The following is a 16,641-nucleotide window of genomic DNA, read 5'->3' as shown; positions in this document are numbered from 1 at the left end:
TGCCTCTCAATCATGCAGGAGCCCGTTCAATCAGAGGATAACAGTACATCAAACTTTAGATGGGTATTCATTCCCATATTGTCAGTACCTAACTGTGCTTAAGGTGCAGAAAATGGACTATAGGGAATCTCTTTGTCTCTGTAAGTCCAAGTTTTAGCTGTACCCATATCATCATCCCCTACCTCTGGCCTTTGAACTTTCCACACAGCTAGGGATCCTTTGCCAGGGGTAAGGTTAAGGCTCGCACTGGGAGCCTCTTGGCTGCCACAGTAAACATATCATTCGTGTCCTCCTCACCCCTGTGCACACTGCTGTGCAAAGTGGAGCTGTCTATACTTTGTTTTTGTTTTTCTTCTTGGAAAAACATTTTTTTAATTTACTGAGGTATAGTTGATTTACAATGCTAATTTCTGCTGTACAGCAAAGTGACTTTAGTTATATATATTCTTTTTCATATTCTTTTCCATTATGTTTTTTTAACATCTTTATTGGAGTATAATTGCTTTACAGTGGTGTGTTAGTTTCTGCTTTATAACAAAGTAAATCAGCTATACATATACATATATCCCCATATCTCCTCCCTCTTGCATCTCCCTCCCACCCTCTCTATCCCACCCCTCTAGGTGGTCACAAACCACCGAGCTGATCTCCCTGTGCTATGTGGCTGCTTCCCACTAGCTATCTGTTTTACATTTGATAGTATATATTAGTCCATGCCACTCTCTCACTTTGTCCCAGCTTACCCTTCCCCCTCCCCGTGTCCTCAAGCCCATTCCCTACATCTACGTCTTTATTCCTGTATTCCCATCCTGCCCCTAGGTTCTTCAGAACCATTTTTTTTAGAGTCCATATATATGTGTTAGCATACGGTATTTGTTTTTCTCTTTCTGACTTACTTCACTCTGTATGACAGACTCTAGGTCCATCCACCTCACTACAAATAACTCAATTCCATTTCTTTTTATGGCTGAGTAATATTCCATTGTATATATATGCCACATCTTTATCCATTCATCTGTCGATGGACACTTAGGTTGCTGTAACTGTGTATACTTTGCAAGCCTCTCTACAAATAAATTTGAAAACCTGGATGAGATAGATAACTTACCATGGAAATACAGATTACCAAAATTGACCCCATTGGAGGTAGAAAGCTTAAAGAGATCAATTTCCAAAAAGGTAGAGAAAATTAATAAGGAACTACCCCACTAAAAAGCACCAAGTCCAGATGGTTTCATAGGGACCAGATAGTCCCAATAATTCTCAGATTATTCTAGAGCATTGTAACGCAAGGAAAATGTCCTAATTCCCTTTATGAAGCATGCATAACGCTGCTACCTAAATCTAAAAGACAGACAATACCAGAAAAAAGGAAAGAAAGAAAACTGCAGATAAATATCACTCATGAGAATGATACATTTATTTATTTAATATTTAAAAATATTAAATAAAATATTAGAAAACAAATATAATACCATATTAAGAAAATAATATATCATGACCAAATAGATATTCATTCCAGAAGTACAAGTTTCAGTATTAAGAAATCTAATATTATCATATAACATATTAATAGATCTAAGGAGAGAACTATATAATTATTTCCATATATGCTAAAGAAGTCTTTAATAAAATTCAGTACTTAGGCATTATAAAACATTCAAGAAAATAGGAACTGTAAGATACTTTCTTAACATTATAACATAAATATGGCATAGTCTTCAACCTAGTATCTTATTTCATGGGGAAACACCAGAGGCATTTCCACTAATTTCAGTAAGAAGACAGATATGCCCACTATCCCCATTACTATTCCAAATATCAGTAGAGGTATTAGTCAATGCAATTAAACAAGAGAAACCAATTAGAGACATAAGACCAAGTAAAGATGATGCAAAATTCTGTTTGCAGATGATGCAATAGTATATTTAGAAAACCTTAGGAAAGTCAATGATAAAACTAACTCAAGCCATAAAAGAATTTAGTAAGGTGGCAGGATATGAAGTTAACATATAAAATCAATAGCTTTTACAGTCAGGTGGAGGATATTAACACGCCTGGGGCATGTTGTAATGCAAGAAGTTAAGGAAATACTCAAAAAAGGGTGGGATGTGTCAAAAGAGCACAGGTGCAAGCCAACCTGAAAGAGCTCCCAGTGACCAAAGGTGGAACAATTTGAGCATCAAAATTAATAACAATAATACTGAATTGTAACCCAAAGAATAAAATAGATCCATGAGTCTATAATGATATAAATAAATAATTGAATGAATGAACGAATGAACAAACAAATAAGGGAGAAGGGGCAGGTCTTTTTTACAGAGGAATTCCAATTAATAAATGTAGAACTGAGGGAAATCGAAAATCACCATTAGAATACCACAGTAATAACTGTTACAGGCAAGGTATCTATTCGTGGATGCTAAAATTAGTCCATGACAGTTTGAGGAGAAACAGGATGTTTTTATGATCTCAGAGTATCTCCTCTAAGATATTTATTAATTACAAAGGAAAATATAGTAACCTAACAGCTGAGAAAACCAGCGAGACACACTACCTTAACCAACTGATAAAGTTTAACATCACCACTAATAAGACATTGAGATCATACATTCCTGATATAATGTGATAAGAGGGTCACAGCAACCTTTCTATGGCATTTTTGCTCAAAAATGAATAACCTCAGTGAGGAAACATCAGACAAACCCAGATTGTAGGGACATTCTATAAAATATATGACCAGTACTCTTCAGAAGTGTCGAGGTCTGGAAAGACTGAGAAACTATCACAAATTGGAGGATACTAAGGAGACATGACAGCTGCTGCAGTGTGGGATCCTGGATTGAATTCTGAAACAGAAGGACATTAGGGGAAAAATTAGTAAAATTTGAATAAGTTTTGTAGATTAATTATAGTATTATAGTAATGTTAATTTCCTGGTTTAGGTAATTGTACTCTGGTTATGTGAGATGTTAACATTAGAGGGAACTATGTGAAGGGTATATGGGAGCTCTGTACTATTTTTGTAACTTCTCTGTAAGACTAAAATTATGTCTAAGTAAATAATTTTAAAATTAGGTGATAGCTAAATAAACAATTATAAGTTATTTATTTATTTTAAAATTAATTTTTATTGGAGTATGGTTGCTTTACAATGTTGTATTAGCCTCCACTGCACAACAAAATGAATCAGCCATACACATACAGTTATCCCTTCCCTTTTGGACTTACGTCCCATTTAGGTTACCACAGGGCACTAGGTGAGTTCCCTGTGTTAAACAGCATTTTCCCATCAGTTGTCCATTTTATACATAGTATCAGTAATGTATATGTGTCAATCCCAGTCTCCCAATAAGATCATCTATACCATTTTTCTAGATTCCACATATGTACGTTATTATACAATATTTGCTTTTCTCTTTTGGACTTACTTCACTCTGTATGACACTCTCTAGGTCCATCCACATCTCTACAAATGACCCACTTTCGTTCCTTTTTATGGCTGAGTAGTATTCCACTGTATATACGTACCACATCTTCTTTATCCATTCCTCTGTATTATAAGTTATCATAGGATACTTGTTGCTTAATTTGAGAGAGTTAAGGATTATTTGTTTTACACAGACTCTTTACGAGTAACCTGTATTGTTGATTTAAATTCAAGGAGCCCAGGAAAATAATTCAGGAAATACCCCTTTACTCTTTATTAAATCCAGAACAAGCTGGCTTCCCTGTCAATACTTCAGACTCTTTACAAATAGAAGTTGATCTGGCCATTTACGAAGTTAAGAGACGCTTCTCTTGTTGAAGTGCAGAGTGGGTGGGGATGGTCTTTTTAAAAGGAGAACGTTAAATGGTGTTAGTTCCATAGGGATGATCTTCTCAAGGTGTATGCAATGTCTTCCCAGGTATTCCGGAAGGACCTTATCAGTGCGATGAAACTTCCAGACTCTCACCATATTAATCCTGACAGCTATTACTTCTTTGCGGATACCTGGAAGGAAGAATGGGAGAAGGGAGTCCAGGTACCAGCCAGTCCAGACACTGTTCCACAGCCTTCCCTCAGGTATTTTTACGCTTGTATCTTTGATTTAGGGGATGAATGCTCTTATGGTTATCTGTGTGCTGCTTGAGGAGAGACTTTGAATGGCTAATTAAACATTTATAATGCAAAGTCACATACCATGTTCAGCAATTCACTCAGACCATTGGCAGATTATACCAGGCTAGGATAGGTCAGTAGTTGAAGTCAAGGTCATTCATTTAGGGATAATATATGTAGCTATTCACAGGATAAAACTGTTTGAAGTCCAGTCTGAAATTATGATAAGGTTTTGGAGACCAAGATTTCCCAGTCTGACACAATAATCAGTAGCATTTATTAATTAGCCTTTGAAGAGAAGCAGAGCATTAATTACATAACCCCATAATAACCCTATTAATATATAACGCCATGACAAGTTGCTTCGTTTTCATAGGGGCTTCATAGTGATAGCATCTGTAAACAGAGCGCCAAAACATACAGTTTGTAAAATGCATAAACCCAAATGAAAGGGGTAACTGGAATAATTGGGTTGACCATAAGCACACAGCCTTCATTTGAGAGAAGAAAGTTTAAGTAGGAGAGGACTTTTCTGACAGAGGAAGTAGTAAGTTTAGCTCCTCAAGAGTGATGACTGGTTTTGGAAGCCATTTTTTCTTACTGGTCTTTGTGTTCCCAGTGCTTTGCACCAAGGCCAGCATGAAATAAAATGCTTGGTATAAGTTTGAGTGAGGGAGGGAAGGAATAGAATCAGATAAAGGGGCTGGTGGGACCTGCTGGTTACTATGAGAAATGGTACATCTCATGGTATAGCTATCTATTTCTAGTACATATTAGGTTCTTAAAGGTCAGAGACCACATTCTTGAATTCTCAGCCCCTAGCATCAGGTTCTTAGGTCTTAGTCATATTCCAGAAATGCTTGTCAAATCACTTCTAAAAACCCAAGCCCAGGCTGTCCCACCCACAGAGAGACTGTCTATGTTCTGTTAAGGAAAGCTTCACAGTCTTGCCCAATACACTTACTGACCCTCACTAGTTCATCATCATTGCCACCATCCTCCTAGAAATCACAACAGCATCATGAATGATCATAGGAGTCAGGCATTTTCATGTCCTTATTGTCAGTATTTTTATATACTGTTGCAGTAACTGGGGAGCCTAGACTTCCACCTTAAACCAGCATTAATGATGCATCCCTCTCCCTCCCATCTATCATACTATCAGAGGAGACTTTAACCACTCCTTAGAGGTAATGAGGACACCTGCTCCCCCCACCCCGTGGTATCAGTGGAGGCCACATAGGGAGCGGTAGTAAGGTGCTCTTATCAATCCCAGCAAGGGAGGTATCAGTGGAGGCCTAATGGGAAGCCAGAACTCTCAGCCTCACCCAGTAGTAACAAAGAGTCCCTGCCCTGGATGTCAACACAGGCCAAATGGTGAAACAGGACATATACAATCACCTGGCAGTGATGAGGTGATATCCCCCCCAATCTGATCTCCATCCAGAGCAGTGTCAGAGGAAGCCAGTCAAAACAAAAGTTTTAAAGAAGATCCAGAGTCTCATAGCATAATCCCCCAAATGTCCAGTCTCCAGTGAAAAAAATCACTCGTATAAAAAACTAGGAAGATCTCAACTTGAACAAAAATAATCAGTGGATGCCAGTACCAAGGTGACAGAGATATTAGAATTGTCTAACAAAGACTTAAAAGCAGCCATCATAAAAATGCTTCAGTGAGCAATTATGAGTACACTTAAAGCAAATGAAACAGTAGTATCCCCTCTTTCATACCTGATATTGGCAATTTTTATCTCCTTTTTTACTTGCTATAGGTTGGTCATTTTTACGGACCATTTCACAAAGCCATCTTTTTGTTTCATTATCTTTTCTGTCTTTAATTTATTTCTGCTCTTATCTCTATTACTCCAATTATTTTAGTTGCTTTGGATTTATTTTGCTCTTCTAGTTTCTTGAATTGGGAGCTTAGCTTATTAATTTGAGACATTTCTTCTTTCCAATATGAGCATGTAGTGTTAAAAATTTCCCTCTCATCACTGCTTTAGCTATGTCCCACGAATTTTGGTGTGTTGTATTTTCATTTCATTCACTTTAGTGTATTTTTTCCTTTGAGACTTCTTTCACCTTTTTTTCCCTTGGGACTTCTTTTATTTAAAAGTGTGGTTTTTACTTTATTTGGATATTTTCTTATCTCTCTATTATACTTTATTTGGATATTTTCTTATCTCTCTATTACTGATTTCTAGTTTTAATTCCATTGTATTAGAGAACACTCTGTATAATTCCAATTTGTTTCAATTTGTTGTTTATTTTATGACCCAGGATACAGTCTATCATGGTACATGTTCCGTGGGTGCTTGGAAACAGTGCCTGTGCTGCTGCTGCTGAGTGGAATACTCTATAAATGTCAGTTCAGTCCTGTTAGTTGATGGTGTTGAGTTCTTCTATATCCTGGGTGATTTTCTCTCTGTTCTATCACTTACTGACAGAGGTTGAAGTCTCCAGCTATAATCGGGGAATTGTGTTTTTCTCCTTTCAGTTCAGTCAGTTTTCGTTTCAAATATTTTGCAGCCCTGTTGTTTGGTGCACATACATTTACTATCGCTATGTTTTATTGGTGGATTGATCTTTTCTTCATTATGTAATATTCCTCCCTGTCTCTGGTAATTTTCTTTGTTATGAAGGCTACTTAATCTGATATTAATGTTGTCACTCTTGCTTTCTTTTGAGTAACGTTTGCATTGTATATCTTTCTCCATTATTTTACTTTTGATCTACTTATATGCTTATATTTTAAGTGTGTTTTTGGTAGACTGCATATATTTGGATCATGTTTTTTAATCCATTCTGCCAACCTCTGACTTTTAATGGGTTTAGACCATTTACACTTAATGTAATTATTGATATGTTAGGACTTAAGTCTGCCATTTTATTTTATTATGTGTGTATGTGTGTGTTCTCTGTTTTTTTTTTTTTTTTTTTTTTTTGCGGTATGCGGGCCTCTCACTGTTGTGGCCTCCCCCGTTGCGGAGCACAGGCTCCGGACGCGCAGGCTCCGGACGCGCAGGCTCAGCGGCCATGGCTCACGGGCCCAGCCGCTCCGCGGCATATGGGATCCTCCCAGACCGGGGCACGAACCCGTATCCCCTGCATCGGCAGGCGGACTCTCAACCACTTGCGCCACCAGGGAGGCCCTGTTCTCTGTTTTTTATTTCTCTTGTTTCTTTTTCCTGCCTTCCTGAGGGTTACCTGAACAAATTACCACAGCTTACCCAGTGTGAAATAATCATTTGAAGAGTCCCATAACTATTAATGAAATTGAATTTGTAATTAAAAACTCTCCCTAAAAATACCTCCAGCCCCAGATGCTTTCACTGGAAAATTCTTCCAAACATATAAAGAAATAAAAAGTGATGATACTGGAAGAGAAATTTGAATCAAACTAAATGTAGTTATAGAATAAATAGTTGACCATGGGAATGGGGATACACTGTTGCAGTTTGAGAGGAACTAGATATGCAGCTAGAGGAACTTAATGAAGGCAAACTTATGGACATAAAGAAAGTGATTGTGCTGAAAAGAATGAAGATGCCCCAGAGAAAATGATGCCAGAAAAAAACTGCACATTAATGGAACTCTCAGAAAATTTTTCAACAGTCAAAGCACAAAGGACAAATATTGGAAACTGATCCAAGTTCATAAAGGAGTATGACAACTTGCCAAGACATAGAAAAGGTGCTTGCTCTGTGTCATAAATTTTGTAATTAAAAGGAGTCAAGCACTGTACTCTTGATAAGTTTTTACAAAGAGATAAAAGAGTTTAAATTCTCAGTGTTTCAAATCATAGTGTATTAAATACATATTGGTTTTACTATTTTTTATTTCCCTATATAGTTATAGCCAACAGTAAGAGAGTAAAATGCTTTGACAAAAATTTTAAAGGTCACTGAACAATCACAGTTTTTCCCATTGATTATTAAGATTGCTTTTCACAGTTTCAGTTTGCACAGTCATTTTTACAGTACAGTACCACTGTGCAAAGCGAGGACTACCTGCTTTAGTGACAGCAGATCAGTGGTTTTTTTGGAAGTGGATAGTGGAGCAGAAGGGTACAAGGAAACTTTTAGAGGTGATGGATGTATTTATTATCCTGGTTGTAGTTCTGGTTGCACAAATTTATATGTGTGTCGGAACTTGTTAATTTGTACATTTTAAATATATGCAGCTTAATATGTCATTTATACCTCAATAATGTTAATAAAAGTATCATCCATATATGTAATTATAAATATATATTTAAATATATAAACAATCATCACAAATAAAGGAGTGTATAGATGGTAATAAAATGTGGTAGTGGGCACATGAAGGCACAACAGTATGTGATTAGAAGAGAAAAGGAAGAAAGACAACAAATGTGACTATAAGCTACCCAAGAGCAGAACCCTTACTGTCAAATAGTAGGTTTTCAATATACATTTACTATTGTAAGGAGAATAGGATGAAGGAAGGAAAGAGGAAAGCGGTGGGTGTTAGGAAAGAAAATTAGCAAACAACCAAAAGATATTATAGTTGACCCTTGACCACATGAGTTTGAACTGTGCGGGTCCACTTATACGTGGATTTTTTTCAATAGTAAATACTATGGTACTACACAGTCCGTGGGTGGTTGAATCCACAGGTCCAGAACCATGGATGTGGAGGGCCAACTGTAAACTATATGTGAATTTTTGACTGCATGAAGTGTCAGTGCCCATTACCCCTGTCTTGTTCAGAGATCAACTGTACATTCCTACCAGCATTGTATGAGGATTCCATTTTCTCCACATCCTAACCAACACTTGTTATTGTCTGTATTTTTTATTGTAGCCATCCTAGTAGGTATGAAGTATATCTCATTGTGGTTTTGATTTGCATTTGCTTGATGGCTAATGATGTTGAGCATCTTTTCTTCATGTGCTTATTAGCCAGTTGTATATTCTTTTGGGAAGAGAGCTTTTCTACTTTATTACAAAGAGAAGAAACCTTTATGTGGTCAGAAAAATACAAGGTTGATCTTTTTTCCCTTCCTGTGGAACACTACTGTTCAAACTGCAAAGTGAATCATCTCAGTTCACCTCTTTATGTTCTATCACATTCACTTTGGAATGGCTGCCTTTGGCTGCTGAAAATCTAACCCTTTAGCGAAAAGGGTGACAAAGTCCCCTGACCAGCAGTTCTAGAATATCCCATTTTTACTTGGTGCTTCAATGCATACCTCCTATATATATCTCTTCTTTGGAGAAATTTTTCACATCTTTTGCCCGTTAGAAAAACTGGGCTATTTGTCTTTTTATTGTTGAATTGTAAAAGTTCTTTACATAGTCTAGGGTTTTTTTTAAATATTTATCTATTTATTTATTTGTTTGGCTGCACCGGATCTTAGTTGCGGCACGCGGGATTTTCATTGCCCCGTTCAGGATCTTTAGTTGCGGCATGTGGGATCTTTTAGTTGCAGTGTGCAGGCTCTTAGTGGCAGCATGTGGGATCTAGTTCCCTGACCATGAATCGAACCCAGGCCCCCTGCATTGGGAGTGCAGAGTCTTAACCACTGGACCACCAGGGAGGTCCCTAGATACAGGTTTTTTATCAGATATATGATTTGCAAATCATTTCTCCCTTTCTATGGGTTGTCTTTTCACTTCAATGATGGTGTCCTTTGAGATGCAAAAGTTTTTAATTTTGATGAAGTTCAGTTTATCTATTTTTTTTTCTTTTGGTTGCTTGCCCTCTTGGTGTCATATCTAAGAAATCATTGCCTAAACCAAGATCATGAAGTTTTATACCTATGTTTTCTCCTAAGAATTCTGTAGTTTTATAAAACTCTTACATTTGGGTCTTTGATCCATTTAAGTTAATTTTTGTGTATAGCATGAGGTGTTAGGGGTCTAACTTCATTCTTTTGCTTGTGGATATCCATGTATCCCAGCTCCATCTGTTGAGCAGCTTCCGTTTTGAAAGCAATGGACACTATATCCCAACCTTACCCACCTGGTTCCACCAGGCTGCTATGAAAGAAAACACAGTTCTTGAATCACCAAGAAATCCCAGTTCCATCTTTTTAAATCCCCTTTCACAAATCTACCAAGGTGACTTCTCAAAAGTTTTTCCTACTTTGAACTGAGATGCTAATTTCTCTACTTTATGCTTCACTCTATCCAAATATGTTACTTTTTCCCACTATATGGGAAAATACCATATATGTTCCTTTTTTATTGGTTAATTTTACAACTTGTTATGTTAGTGTTTCTTTTTTATGTCTTTGTTGTTTTTTTTTTCATAGATTACAAATTTTGTAGAAGTTAAAGAGGTGCCTGGTAAAAGTTTGGTTATTTACACTACTGAGAGAATACTTAGATAGTTTTTGAAATTAAAAGTCGTAGCTTTGTTCTCAAAAGCCACAAATAAAAGTATTTTCTTCTGACATAACTGCCAAGTCTAAACAAATGTAAATGTTTCATAGCAAACCCTTGCAATGATTGCTTTTAGATTTAAAATAACGATAGTGTATTACCTTCATATAAAAATAAATGTTCACTAATAATTATTCAGTTGTAAAAATTCTTCCTGCCTTCCAAATTTAAAAAATTGTCAGTGTGCATTAAAAGCATGATGACATTCCTTGATTTTGTGATAAATTTTTTTTAATTTATTTTATTTTTGGCTGCATTGGGTCTTTGTTGCTGCACACGGGTTTTCTCTAGTTGAGGCAATCAGGGGCTACTCTTCTTTGCAGTGCGCGGGCTTCTCATTGTGGTGGCTTCTCTTGTTGCGGAGCATGGGCTCTAGGCGCATGGGCTTCAGTAGTTGTGGCGCATGAGCATAGTAGTTTCTCACGGGCTCTAGAGTGCAGACTCAGTAGTTGTGGCACACGGGCTTAGTTGCTCCATGGCATGTGGGATATTCCTGGACCAGGGCTCGAACCCATGTCCCCTGCATTGGCAGGTGACTTCTTAACCACTGTGCCACCAGGGAAACCTGTGCTAAATATTTTTAATAAAGAGTGTTATAGCAGTTCACAATAGCATATGAAAAGTATCAGAATGTAAAAACAAAAATCTTTTAATATATTATTTTGGGTTGACTCCTCCATGTTAGTTTTAGTAAAATTAAAACCTCATTAGTTAGTTATTTTCTACCGATGGATATCTCTGGAGAAAATATTCTAAAATATAAATCTGTTAGAGAAATTTAAGAATGAATCTAATGTAACAAAATAGTTACTTAAGTGGAAACATACATGAAAATATTGGGAAATAATTTTTTACCATTATGTATGTATTAGGATAGGCCAACTGCTATAACAAACACCTCCGAAAGTCTCAGCATCTTAACACAATGAAGGTTTTATTTTTTGCACATGTCTCCATCCAGTGTGGGTTTGGGATGTGGGTCATCTCTGCCCGACACAGGCATTCAGGGACTCAGGCTCTTTTTATGAGTGACTCCTCTGTCTGCCAGGTCTTTTCCACTCCCTTTTCCACCCCCAAACTTCTAAATCCAGTCTGCAGGAAAAGAAAAGGCAATATGGAGGGTTATACAGGTAGATTTGGAGGGGGGCTAGGCTTTGAAGTGGATTATCCACACATATGCCATTAGCCAGAACTCATTCACATGGCCCACATAACTGCAAAGGAAACGGGAATGCAGTCTTGCTATGTGCCTAGATGGAAAAAGAAACAGGGTTTGGTGAACACATTAGCATTTCTCTGTTACTCGTTGGTAGTGGTATTACGAACTCAAAGCTACATGAGCATAAGAACTTAACTGATTTCTTTTTTAACATTTTTATTGGAGTATAATTGCTTTACACTGGTGTGTTAGTCTCTGCTGTATAAAAAAAGTGAATCAGCTATACATATACATATGTCCCCATATCCCCCTCCCTCTTGTGTCTCCCTCCCACCCTCCCTATCCCACCCCTCTAGGTGGTCACAAAGTACCGGACTGATCTCCCTGTGCGATGCAGCGGCTTCCCACTAGCTATCTGTTTTACATTTAGCAGTGTATATATGTCCATGCCACTCTCTCACTTCATCCCAGCTTACCCTTCTCCCTTCCCGTGTCCTCAAGTCCATTCTCTACATCTGTGTCTTTATTCCTGTCCTGCCCCTACGTTCTTCGGAACCATTTTTCTTTTCTTAGATTCCATATATATGTGTTAGCATACAGTATTTGTTTTTCTCTTTCTGACTTACTTCACTCTGTATGACAGACTCTAGGTCCATCCACCTCACTACAAATAACTCAATTTCATTTCTTTTTATGGCTGAATAATAGTCCATTGTATATATGTCCCACATCTTCTTTATCCATTCATCTGTTGATGGACACTTAGGTTGCTTCCATGTCTTGGCTATTGTAAATAGTGCTGCAATGAACACTGTGGTACATGACTCTTGTTGAATTATGGTTTTCTCCGAGTATATGCCCAGTAGTGGGATTGCTGGGTCATATGGCAGTTCTATTTCTTAAGGAACCTCCATACTGTTCTACATAATGGCTGTATCCATTTACATTCCCACCAACAGTGCAAGAGGGTTCCCTTTTCTCCACACCCTCTCCAGCATTTATTGTTTCTAGATTTTTTGATGATGGCCATTCTGACCGGTGTGAGGTGATACCTCACTGGAGTTTTGATTTCATTTCTCTAATGATTAGTGATGTTGAACATCCTTTCATGTGTTTGTTGGCAATCTGTCTATCTTCTTTGGAAAAATGGCTATTTAGGTCTCCTGCCCATTTTTGGATTGGCTTGTTTGTTTGTTTTTTTTATATTGAGCTGCATGAGCTGCTTGTATATTTTGGAGATTAATCCTTTATCAGTTGCTTCATTTGCATATTTTCTCCCATTCTGAGGGTTGTCTTCTCATCTTGTTTATGGTTTCCTTTGCTGTGCAAAAGCTTTGAAGTTTCATTAGGTCCCATTTTATTTTTGTTTTTATTTCCATTTCTCTAGGAGGTGGGTCAAAAAGGATCTTGCTCTGATTTATGTCATTGAGTGTTCTGCCTATATTTTCCTCTTAAGAGTTTTATAGTGTCTGGCCTTACATTTAGGTCTTTAATCCATTTTGAGTTTATTTTTGTGTATGCTGTTAGGGAGTGCTCTAATTTCATTCTTTTACATGTAGCTGTCCAGTTTTCCCAGCACCACTTATTGAAGAGGCTGTCCTTTCTCCACTGTACATCCCTGCCTCCTTTATCAAAGATAAGGTGACCATATGCACGTGGGTTTATCTCTGGGCTCTCAATCCTGTTCCATTGATCTATCTTTCTGTTTTTGTGCCAGTCCCACAGTGTCTGGATGACTGTAGCTTTTTAGTACAGTCTGAAGTCAGGGAGCCTGATTCCTCCAGCTGCGTTTTTCGTTCTCAAGATTGCTTTGGCTATTCGGGGCCTTTTGTGTTTCCCTACAAATTGTGAAATTTTTTGTTCTAGTTCTGTGAAAAATGCCAGTGTTAGTTTGATAGGGATTGCATTGAATCTGTAGATTGCTTTGGGTAGTAGGGTCATTCTCACAATGTTGATTCTTCCAATCCAAGCACATGGTATATCTTTCCAACTATTTGTATCATCTTTATTTTCGTTCATCAGTGTCCTATAATTTTCTGCATACCGGTCTTTTGTCTCCTTAGGTAGGTTTATTCCTAGATATTTTATTATTTTTGTTGCAGTGGTAAATGGGAGTGTTTTCTTGATTTCACTTTCAGATTTTTCATCCTTAGTGTACGGGAATTCCAGAGATTCCTGTGCATTAATTTTATATACTGCTACTTTACCAAATTCATTGATTAGCTCCAGTGGTTTTCTGGTAGCATCTTTAGGATTCTCTTTGTATAGTATCATGTCGTCTGCAAACAGTGACAGCTTTAGGTCTTCTTTTCCGATCTGGATTCCTTTTATTTCCTTTGTTCTCCGATTGCTGTGGCTAAAACTTGCAAAACTATGTTGAATAAGAGTGGTGAGAGTGGGCAACCTTGTCTTGTTCCTGATCTTAATGGAAATGCTTTCTGCTTTTCACCATTGAGGACGATGTTGGCTGTGGGTTTGTCATATATGGCCTTTATTATGTTGAGGAAAGTTCCCCCTATGCCTACTTTCTGCAGGTTTTTTTTTATATCATAAATGGGTGTTGAATTTTGTCGAAACCTTTCTCTGCATCTATTGAGAGAATCATATGGTTTTTCTCCTTCAGTTTGTTAATATGGTGTATCACGTTGATTGATTTGCGTATACTGAAGAATCCTTGCATTCCTGGAATAAACCCCACTTGATCATGGTGTATGATCCTTTTAACGTGCTGTTGGATTCTGTTTGCTAGTATTTTGTTGAGGATTTTTGCATCTATGTTCATCCGTGATAGTTGCCTGTAGTTTTCTTTCTTTGTGACATCCTTGCCTGGTTTTGGTGTCAGGGTGCTGGTGGCCTCGTAGAATGAGTTTGGGAGTGTTCCTCCCTCTGCTATAGTTTGGAAGGGTTTGAGAAGGATAGGTGTTAGCTCTTCTGTTAATGTTTGATAGAATTCGCCTGTGAAGCCCTCTGGTCCTGGGCTTTTGTTGGTTGGAAGATTTTTCATCACAGTTTCGATTTCAGTGCTTGTGATTGGTCTGTTCATATTTTCTTTTTGTTTAATTTACGTGTTTAACATTAGCTTCTGCTTTATAACAGAGTGAATCAGTTATACATATACATCTGTTCCCATATCCCTTCCCTCTTGCGTCTCCCTCCCACCCTCCCTATCCCACCCCTCCAGTCGGTCACAAAGCACCGAGCTGATCTCCCTGTGCTATGCAGCTGATTCCCACTAGCTATCTACCTTACGTTTGGTAGTATATATATGTCCATGCCTCTCTCTCTCGCTTTGTCCCAGCTTCCCCTTCCCCCTCCCCATATCATCAAGTCCATTCTCGAGTAGGTCTGTGTCTTTATTCCTGTTTTACCCCTAGGTTGTTCAGGACATTTTTTTTTCTTAAATTCCATATATATGTGTTAGCATACGGTATTTGTCTTTCTCTTTCTGACTTGCTTCACTCTGTATGACAGACTCTAGGTCTATCCACCTCATTACAAATAGCTCAATGTCGTTTCTTTTTATGGCTGAGTCATATTCCATTGTATATATGTGCCACATCTTCTTTATCCATTCATCTGTTGATGGACACTTAGGTTGCTTCCATGTCCTGGCTATTGTAAATAGTGCTGCAATGAGCATTTTGGTACATGTCTCTTTTAGAATTATGGTTTTCTCAGGGTATATGCCCAGTAGTGGGATTTCTGGGTCATATGGTAGTTCTATTTGTAGTTTTTTAAGGAACCTCCATACTGTTCTCCGTAGTGGCTGTACCAATTCACATGCCCACCAGCAGTGCAAGAGTGTTCCCTTTTCTCCACACCCTCTCCAGCATTTATTGTTTCTAGATTTTTTGATGATGGCCATTCTGACTGGTGTGAGATGATATCTCATTGTAGTTTGGATTTGCATTTCTCTAATGACTAGTGATGTTGAGCATTCTTTCATGTGTTTGTTGGCAGTCTGTCTATCTTCTTTGGAGAAGTGTCTATTTAGGTCTTTTGCCCATTTTTGGATTGGGTTGTTTGGTTTTTGTGCTATTGAGCTGCGTGAGGTGCTTATAAATTTTGGAAATTAATCCTTTGTCAGTTGCTTCATTTGGAAATATTTTCTCCCATTCTGAGGGTTCTCTTTTGGTCTTGTTTATGGTTTCCTTTGCTGTGCAAAAGCTTTGAAGTTTCATTAGGTCCCATTTGTTTATCTTTGTTTTTATTTCCATTTCTCTAGGAGGTGGGTCAAAAAGGATCTTGCTCTGATTTATGTCATTGAGTGTTCTGCCTATATTTTCCTCTTAAGAGTTTTATAGTGTCTGGCCTTACATTTAGGTCTTTAATCCATTTTGAGTTTATTTTTGTGTATGGTGTTAGGGAGTGTTCTAATTTCATTCTTTTACACGTAGCTGTCCAGTTTTCCCAGCATCACTTATTGAAGAGGCTGTCCTTTCTCCACTGTACATTGCTGCCTCCTTTATCAAAGATAAGGTGACCATATGTGTGTGGGTTTATCTCTGGGCTTTCTTTCCTGTTCCGTTGATCTATATTTCTGTTTTTATGCCAGTACCATACTGTCTTGATTACTGTAGCTTTGTAGTATAGTCTGAAGTCTGGTAACCTCATTCCTCTAGCTCCGTTTTTCTTTCTCAGGATTGCTTTGGCTGATCGGGGTCTTTTGTGTTTCCATACAAAATTGTGAAATTTTTTGTTCTAGTTCTGTGAAAAATGCCAGTGGTAGTTTGATAGGGATTGCATTGAATCTGTAGATTGCTTTGGATGGTGTAGTCATTTTCACAGTGTTGATTCTTCCAATCTAAGAACATGGTATATCTCTCTATCTGTTTGTATCATCTTTAATTTCTTTCATCTGTGTCTTTTTTTTTTTTTTTTTTTTTGCGGTATGCGGGCCTCTCACTGTTGTGGCCTCCCCCGTCATGGAGCACAGGCTCCGGACGCGCAGGCTCCGGACGCGCAGGCTC

At 37.8% G+C, this 16,641-nt stretch overlaps 1 protein-coding gene across 3 annotated transcripts in view; it reads left to right on the top strand.

Annotated features, from left to right (window-relative positions):
• Positions 1–16,641, top strand: part of JADE3 (jade family PHD finger 3) — a 162,993-nt gene that overhangs the window by 101,603 nt on the left and 44,749 nt on the right. For all 3 annotated transcript variants that reach the window (XM_060087582.1, XM_060087583.1, XM_060087581.1), the window contains one exon: positions 3,909–4,066. In XM_060087582.1, coding sequence (XP_059943565.1) covers positions 3,909–4,066 — 158 coding nt within the window. The remainder of the gene's footprint in view (positions 1–3,908; positions 4,067–16,641) is intronic.

The sequence above is a fragment of the Mesoplodon densirostris genome, chromosome X (genome assembly GCF_025265405.1).
Source record: "Mesoplodon densirostris isolate mMesDen1 chromosome X, mMesDen1 primary haplotype, whole genome shotgun sequence".
Classification (NCBI taxonomy): domain Eukaryota; kingdom Metazoa; phylum Chordata; class Mammalia; order Artiodactyla; family Ziphiidae; genus Mesoplodon; species Mesoplodon densirostris.
The sequence above is the reverse complement of the archived record's forward strand: the minus strand, read 5'-3'. Positions and strand labels throughout refer to the sequence as shown.